The 9,225-nt window shown below is 47.0% G+C and overlaps 1 protein-coding gene across 1 annotated transcript in view; it reads right to left on the reverse strand.

The window, feature by feature from the left end:
* Positions 1-9,008, reverse strand: part of VIPR1 (vasoactive intestinal peptide receptor 1) — a 120,393-nt gene extending 111,385 nt beyond the window's left edge. Inside the window, exon 1 of the mRNA XM_074573975.1 lies at positions 8,736-9,008. Within this exon, the coding sequence (XP_074430076.1) occupies positions 8,736-8,792 (57 nt within the window). The 5' untranslated portion in view covers positions 8,793-9,008. The remainder of the gene's footprint in view (positions 1-8,735) is intronic.
* Between the last annotated feature and the right edge of the window lie 217 nt (positions 9,009-9,225).

The following is a 9,225-nucleotide window of genomic DNA, read 5'->3' on the forward strand; positions in this document are numbered from 1 at the left end:
TGCAAATGAAAAATAAGCAAATAAATGGATGCAGACGTTGCAGGAAACAAGTGGCTTGTTTAAATGCAGACTCTTTCATGCTTGCACCTTGCTTTGAAATGGCCCTGGGGCAATAGGAAAGCCCTGTCATCTCCCCAGGGAGGGAGTCCCAAAGGGGTCCCCAGCCAGCGCCAGGCTGGCAGAGGGGCTCCATCACCACTCTGGGAAGCTCCCAGCACATGGCAGGACTCAGCAAGGGGAAGGAAACCACCATGTCCCTTTGCATTCCTTGCTGAATCGTCCCAAATTACAAGGGAAAAAACAGCCAGGAAATACTGGGCATGGCTCAGGATTGAGCCCAGTCACTGATGGTGAGGAGGATGGAATGGCTTTAGCAGCAGGACACGTACAACCGCATCAGCCAACGCTGCTGCAGCTCCACACCTGAGCAGTTTTCCTTCCAGCGAGGGCTGAATGGTCCCGGGGAATACCTCGTTTGCTCCCTTCCTCCCCAAGAAAGGACATCTGCCAGGGCAGTGGGGTTTAATCTCTGCTGAGCAAAATCCTGAGGGCTGTGAAAAGTGACTTAAAAGAAAAGAAAAAACAACAACAAAAACCCCCAAGTACGTACATCCCACACAGCCATGAATGGGATGAACTTTCTAAAGGGGTTCACCCCTCCCCTGACAAGCAGCTAAGGGTCTGTAATGGGAAAGAACCCATAAAAAATAATCACTGCGTTCACTTAAAATAAGAGTTGAATTTGTCTACAGCAAAATAAAGGTGGGAGAGGTATAATCTCCAGCAGGATTTGGATTCTGGCTGTTTCCAAGCTGAGTGCATAAAAATGCTGAGTGTCAGTGTTGAAGCAGCTTTTAATTTTATTGCAACAGAATCGTTACAGGGTGGTGGGTTTTTTTGTTTTTGTTTTGTTGTTGTTGTTGGGGTTTTTTTTGTTTTTTTAAATGGGGGAATGGGCATCACATTCAGCGTATTTAATTTTGTTTCCTTTTTGCCTGGCAAAGGGATACCTTTCTTAAAGTTCGATCTGCAGCACTCTGGCCACTGGGGAAAGATGAAATCAAAGCTGCTTTTCAGTAATGAATAAAGCAGGCTGCAGGGAAAAGCTCAGCGTGAGCGGGTTTTCTTCTTTTTTTCATTCTTCCACAACACAAGTGAAATATGGGGAGGGATTCAGCTTGCAGCTTAAGATCTCTAAATGTAGGTGTCTATCTGAGGGTGACTGAACTGCTGCTGGAGTCAATGAGGGTTCAAAAAGGTGCATGTGGTGCCATCTGAGAGAACTTTTTTTTCTGTGTTGATAGCATCCACATGGGGCTGGGCAGGTAACACAGCACCTACGGGGGCTTTGCTCTCCAAGAAGGGATGATGTGGGACAACGGGATCTTTTCCTGCATCTCACATGGCCTGAGAGCAGGCAGCTGACATGAGCCTGACAACACTGCTGGCCACAGCAGGAGTTCAGACCAGCTGGGTCACACGTAGACACCTACACAGAAACACCGAAACGTAGGTGTCCTAATCTGCACGGTGAATCCCACACCGAGGTCACCTGCAGGGAAGCTCACAGACTGATTAGCTGTGATAGACAATGACATTTATAAGGGCCCTGGAGACACTCGCTGCTCAGATGTTGGTTGTGATGTTACAGATCACCCGGTATTAATTGAAACATCTGTTAAACACAGAATCAAGGTTGAAGCCTCGAAGAAACATTTTTTTAAAAGACACACAATAGATTTCAGCTTTACAAAGGAGACACAAAGTATTGATATTTTTCCCTCCTGACAAGAATTGTATTTAAATAGATTTTTTTTTTCCCCTTTTCCCTCTTGATGAGATGCAATTTCCCAGGGATGGAGATTAAAAAAAACCATGGAGGTCATACTCAGCTTCCCAACTGTCAGGAGCAGGAACATCCCTGAGCCTGCTGCAAAAGCAAGAAGGGGATCATAGGGATGGTGGCTCAGCAAACAGAGATGGGGTATCCATATTTCATTCCTTTGGTCTCTTCTCAACTTTAAAAATCAATGCAAATCAATGAAGCCAAGGCATGACATCCATAAGAGTTTATCCAAACAACATCACCAAGTGTGTTGTCCAGCCCACTAGTGAAATGCATTAGAAAATAATCCCGATTTGGTTCTGAATTACAAAATAATCACAATTCATTTCTAACACTTGAATTTAAATGCAAATGACAGAAGTGTAAGTCTCCATCTCCCAGCAGTGCAAACAGTGAAACGGGTGGTTAGTGACTGCCCTGGGGGTGAGAAACCTACCTAATGTGACTAATGGAGGAGTTTAAGGCTGTTAGCAAACACTGTTTCAGTTGACTGGAAAAGCGACTTTGTTAATGTAAAGTACATCAAGGTCTTTAAAATTCATGGACAGCTCAGAAGCTAAAATAGGTCCTTAAATCCCGGAATTACTATATATACATAAGTTAGTGCTGTATATAAAATCTGACACGATAAACCGCCACTAAAGCAGCACTAATGTGTGTCTTCCAGCCTTAAGCAACCCACAACACATATTCCTTTCTCACAAAAATGTCCCTAAATTCACTTTATAAACCAACCATCTAAAAATTACCGGACTGAGTTCTGATGTCACCTACGCTAACTTCATACCAGGGCTGCACTGACTCCAGGGCACCGCGTCTGCCTTGCATCTGCTAGACTGATGGATGAGCAGGGGAAAGAATATCAGAGGCAAGGACTGTAACAGCAAAGAAATATCACACCTGCTTCCGCCTCTTAACCTTACCTGCTTGCTTCCAGCAGGTCAAGCCGTGTTCACAACGGCTATTTATATTGGTGCAGATTGGCAATTATTAAACATAGGTGCTTTTGCTATTATAGCTCTTCCCTCATAAGGGTTTATGCATGAGGCTAAGCAGTTTAGAAGTGATTTGTAGCAAAGTTAACAGCCAGTAGATGCTTCTAATAAAGCTGAAATTTCAGGACAGAAAATCATGGAATGGTTTGGGTTGGAAGGGATCTTAAAGATCATCTAGTTCCAGCCCCCCTGCCGTGGGCAGGGACACCTCCCACTAGACCAGTTGCTCAAGCCTCATCCAGTCTGGTCTCAAAGCCCCATCCAGTCTGGTCTTGAACATTTCCATGGAAGGGGTATAACATCTTGGTACTTTATTAACAACCACCATATCAGAAAGAAACTTTACACTTTTATTTACATCTCCAGAAACCTTTATGTTTTCTAAAAACCCAGTGCTGAAGAAGTCTTGTATCACTCCATTCAACAAATAAAAGGGCTGTATAACGATGCAAGGAGCATCCAGCAAGCAGTGGAGCCCATCTTCTTCTTAAACCTTCCCCAAGGCCCTTTGAGTACTAATGAATGAACTCTCCCTGTGTTACTGGTCTTGTAATGTGAAAGGTGAAGCTCATGCCCGGAGACATGAATCATCCCAGAGAAATCCCTGGTGGTCAGGCATGAAGCCAAAGCAAGCTGCAAGTTACTCCAAAAGGGAATGGTGACAAGAAAACTGCTCAGCTGGTGAACAGCCTTCCCCAGACATGCACAGGACCTCCCTGCCATGGTGTTAGCTGTGTTAGCTCTGCATGGAGGCCAGTCTGATGGTTGGCAACACTTCCCTGCACCTCTCGTCCTGTTTTGAGGTCTGATTTTTCTTCCACTGCAATCCTCTGGGATCTCACTTTCAGAAGCAAAGACCCTCTTGGCTCGGTTCCCACCCAAACGAAGCTGTGACTTCTGGAAAACATCTGGGAGCGTGGAAGGGAGGGAGCAGTGAAATGGCAAGTGCTCAGCACTCACTGAGGGAAACCCTGCCTGGCTGCATGGGGCTGGCGGATGAAACAGTGCCACGGCACAGGCAGGCTCAACAAGCATCACGGAGGGAGCAGGAACTTCTAACCTGCTTGTCTGTCTGTCCATCCTTGCTCTCCATCCCAACTGCTGGGCCAGAACTCCAGCCCCACCTGCTCTGGGGTCTCCAGACATCTCTAACCCATTTTATCTGTTTTTGGCCCAGGGCTGAGGATTTTTTTCTTGGCTACATTTCTTACATTTTGTTTTTTACAAGGACTTTCCTATTCTTTCCAATGCGGAAAAGAGAAAGTTGATGAGACCAGAGAATGCAGTTGTATTTAATCACACAAGCTTTCCCAGGTATTGGAAAACCACATATCCATTTCCACTGAGCCAGCATGATGCAGCAACAATCCCATTCGCAGCAGGGAAATGACACTACCACACTTGTGCTGACTTGGTCTGAGTGCAGGACGTGACCTACCATGTTCATGGAACCAAGCAAAGTCCTGCTTCTCATCAAAACCTGAGTAACATTTTTTTATTCCTCACAGATAATTTGATTCCTTTCCTGAATTTGAGCCACAGATGCCATGCAGAGTGTGACAAATCTCCTCCGAGTCTGCTAAGGTCTGACTTAAAAAAAAAATATAAATCATCTCATCTTGGGTCTCATTGATCTACAGAGTGTCTGGTGCCCTTCCTCAGACTGCCAATAAATGGGACACTTGATGCTGAACAGGGAGATATTCTTCCTGTCTCTCTTCCCTCTCTTCTCCATCTCCAACAAAGATTTGTGTCTACAAGCTAGCCCAAACAACAGGTGACTTCCCAGTCCTACCAGACTCTAAGCCAGCATATGATGAGGCAAGTGGAAGGCTGATTTCAACAAGATACCAGTCCTCCCAGTTGTTTCTGCTGGAGACCATCTGGTAAAGGGAAAAAGCTATCCTTTTTGGGTTTTCCCCACAGAAAAATAACAGAAACTCTGTATGTTTGCCATTTCCAAGGCAACCTTGCAGTTGGTGCCTTGGGAGAGCTAAAACACCTCTTCATGACACCCGTCCCATCAGTTACTCACGCCCCAGTTGCCCATTTGCAAAACATGCAGAGCACCTCCCTGCTTTGCATCCACCAACTACCGTGACCCCTCCTTGGATATTCAAGTGAGAAGAGACAAATACCACTCAGAAAAGCCATGCCACTAGGAAACAATGAAAACCAGAACAAAGCGTACCAGCAGCCTCACAAGTCAGCACTGGTAGGACTTAGCACAAAACCCAGCACACCCTACTTCGCATTTTTATCCGGTACAGCCCTCTGGCTGTCACACCACTGCTGATATTACAACAGGAAGGAATTTGAAGCAGAACATATTTAAATCAGCGTACAAAGGAGGAAAAAGAAATAATGAATACATACATCCAAATTCACAAAGCAGGCAGCTTTCCCTGTCCATGGTTCCATCTGCCTCCCGATGCTGAATTTTTGGCAACTAGCCCTCTTTTTTTAAAAAAAACACACCCTGGTGGGCTCAGGTCCTCTTACGATACATCACGATTCCCTTTCCTGTCTGGTCCTCTGGAGTTTTTCCTACAGGAGGCAGACCTCTCATTCTGCGGGGAGGGTGTGATAATTACGGTGTGAATCCCCCTGCTGACATACATACTGGTGGGCTGGAGCAACACGCTGTTGGAAGCGGCCTTAAATATTCCACATAGGATTTTTTTCCTCAGATAACTGTCTTTTTGCCTGTTTTGCTCTTTTACCTTGTTATGCCCTGAATAAGTGTTTCTAAAATGTGTGTACTGCTAAAAACACCCACTCTGGAAACTTTCAGCATTATAGAGAGGCAATGAGACTTTCAGAGCTACCCAGATATGGGGTTGGGCAACTGGTTCTCCTAGATGGCTTTAAATAAAGTCAGTCATGCGTTTATACATGTATAAATTTAATAAATTGTACACCTGGTAATACAATGAGGTTTTGTGGCAAAGCCTTTGTTAAACACAAGTTGTCATTGCTAAAAGATCTTTGTGTCGGATACAAGAATTCGGCTAAAGGATTCTAGTGAGTACCTTGCCTCTTTGCCAAAAACATCGATTATTTTGTTTTAAATGTATTTATCTCACTTCTCAAATTCTCAATTAATGACAGGGTGAAAGAGACACAGATACGGCTGAAGTGGTTGTTCCATAAGCTTAAATTTAACTGGTTTTTCTCAATGATCCCGTTTTCAGCATTTATACTTGGATTGCTAAAGGATCTGATCTGAGTTTTTTATTCCTTTTCATCATGTGTCTACTTCATAGCTGGGGCAAAATAAAACTCTGAAGAAAAGCACAAATTACACCAGTTGGACAGATTTGGATAATTCAACGGGCTTGCAGTCTGAAGGAATCCACCAACTGCTTCGACTTATCCACATCTCATTTACGAGACACACACTGAAAAGAAATAGTCCAATTTCTACCTCTCCAGGCCAGATTATCTTAGTTACACCCTTGAAAAGGTGAATTGACCCACTACTGCCTAAAAGGGATTATTCCGGATTTACACTATGTCCCCACCACCAACAGCTTCAGCACTTTTCTTCAAAATGTTAAAAGCTGACGGCGGCAGGAGGCAGGTCTCGGGTGAGCATGGGCTGATGAATGACAGCAAATGAGATTTCCTCAGTTCCCTTTTTTCCCCACATTTGTAGATCACGAGAGGCTGAGGTGAAAGTTTATAACAGCAATTAGATACCACATGGCTGCAACAGTTTTACAGCGCTGAACTTCTCAATCAGCCAATCGTTCTTGTTCAAAGTTTTTCCAAGGACATACCAATAAAAATTATCACAGTAAGTTATAAGAAAAAAAACCACCAAACTCTGCTGAGCCATTGTAGGTCCCAGACCCAGGTTGTTACAATCCCAGAGTTACTTTTACTTTAAAAATGAGCACCAAATTCTAGGTTTAAACCGAGCAACAAAACCAGCAGGGATTTTCTCTAGCGTTGAGGCACTTCAGTATTAGTCACTTGCAGATCCGCACTGATAAGGAGCATGTGAATCTATTAACCCACTGGTATGAACCAGGTCCTGGGAACATCAACACAGGGAAAGAATGAGAAAACAACCAAGGGTTCCATGAAACCAAGGGCAAGGAAGTGAGACAAAGTATAAAACAACAAGATAATAAAAGGGTTGAAAAGGAACCAGTAGAGGATTGCACCTAGGCTGTGCCTTGCTGTTGTCCCAAAGCTTTAGGGATTTGTGTTTACCGAGAGGAATGCTGAACCCAAGAGCACGAGCATAAGGGCCCGATCCTGCCACCACTTACACGTTGAACTTCAGTAGACTACATGACTCAACTCTCTGCAGGATCTGGCCCCAGAGGACCTCTTCATGCCAACAATGTTTAAAGAAATGGGATTTTTGCCATGGACTTCAGTGGAAGTGAGAGTTGGAGCAGCTCCAGCAGCGGATGGGAGTGCTGCCCCCTTCTCATTTCCCCAGCTCCAGCCCCGGACACAAGCTATTTTGGATCTTCCCTAAAGCAAAGCCTGTAGAATTCCAGGAACTAATTGCCTGGTCATTTTTTTAATACTTTAAACCGTTTTCCCAGCCTGTTCTTCCGCAAAGAAAGTCTCTGGTGATGCAGATGGCTGGCTGGCTCAAGGAGATAGATAGACAAAAAATTGAAATAAGGCTATTTGTCTCATTTCTTAAGGGACAAGGGGAGAGGAAAGGAGAGATAAGTGATGCAGTGCCAGATCTGGGTTAGCTTCCACTCTCTGAAGCTCAGCTCAGTTAATCTGATTCTGCTTGCTGGGGGCTGGAGTGGCATTGATTGAACCACTGTCACCAGCCAAGCAGAGCATCAGAAGCCACCTGCAATCAAGTACTGATGGGCCAGTTCTTGTGGGCAACCTCAACCAACCCAAGAGGATGCTGGTGGGGCTATCTCACCTTCCAAAGAGAGAAAACCACTGTGGGAGAAGATTAGAAGAGAGAAACTCAGCCCCAGCCAGCACCCAATCTCCTCCCCACCCCAGCCTGATAAATAAAAATGAGAGGTCTCAGCAGAAATCATACGGTGTAAGGAAACAAACTGCAAGAACAAAGCTTCAGTGAAATGTGCAGAAGCACCGTGTCCGCACTGTTTGCACAGAGAATTAGCTTTTGCGTGCACAAGTGTGTGTGTGCGCACACAGACACATCGCCAGGAGAAACAATCCCGTTTGCTAATTCTACACTGTACTACGAGCCATCTGCGGCGGGGGGAGGAAACAGCACTGCCCCAATCAGGGACCTGCAAGCATGGAAATCATAAGCAGAAGGGACACAACAGCCAGAAAACACATGCTTTGCTCCCAGCTTCTGCTCTTCCCCCAAACAGCGCATCCACGTGAGGTCTCAGTGTCAGAGAGCAGCACTTTGCTGAACTTCTCACGGGTGGCTGTTCTTCAACCAGAGCAAGGTCGCGTCTGAGAGCCCCCTACCCTACCAATGAATCGTCGCCGGGAAATTTCATCCCGTTATCCCCAGTTTTGGGGAGAGTGGGGAGCTTTGCACGAAACAATCAAGCTCCTGAACAGAAACCAAAGCAAACCGAAAGCCAGGCTGCAAACCTGAAATGACAACGAAACCAAGCGCCAGTCTTGAAATAAAGCGCTAAAACCCTAAAATGAATTGATCTAGCTCAAGAGATCCTCTCGCTCTTGAAGAGGAACCATACCTTGAACAAAAAGACATTTAAGCCACTGCTATTTTGCATATTATCGAGGGAAAGGAAAGCCAACAGAGATACACCTGCCTTAAACCAACAGCACTATGAAAGTTGCCCAAAGTTTGCCCGAGGCTGAAGCGATAAACCGAAGGAGCGGGCGCCGGGGGCGAGCCGGCACGGCGGGTGCGGGGCTCAGCCGCGCAACGTCCCGCCGGGAGCACTCACCGCGGAGAGGAGGCAGCCGAGCAAAGGCACCACGACAGCCAGGACCGCGTACTCCATGCTGCCCGCACCGGAGCAGAGGACACCCCGTACCCCAAACTCCCGGCGCGGCTGCGGGCAGCGCGGAGCTCCGCTCCCGGCGCCGGCTTGAGCACATCCGAAAAGGGAGGGAGGGAGGGAGAGAGGGAGGGGGGGGGGAGGGAGGGAGGGAGGAAGGGCAGGGACACCACCGCCCCCCGCTCCGCGCCTCACCGCACCGCTCCGCTCCGCTCCGCCGGAGCCGGCCGTGCCACCGCCCCCGCCCCCGGCCGCCTCCCTGCGCGAGGCGGGCCCGGCACCGCCCCCCGCCCGCCCCCCGCCCCAGGTGCCGCCGGGCCCGCGGGGAGCCTGCGCGTCCCGGGGCCTCCCCTCCTTCCGTCGCCGGCCCCCCGTTCTCTCTCTCCCCTCCTTCCGCGTTTTCTCCCTCCCCTTTCTTTTCTCCCTTCTTCTTTTC

The sequence above is a fragment of the Larus michahellis genome, chromosome 2 (genome assembly GCF_964199755.1).
Source record: "Larus michahellis chromosome 2, bLarMic1.1, whole genome shotgun sequence".
In the NCBI taxonomy this organism is placed as follows: Eukaryota; Metazoa; Chordata; class Aves; order Charadriiformes; family Laridae; genus Larus; species Larus michahellis.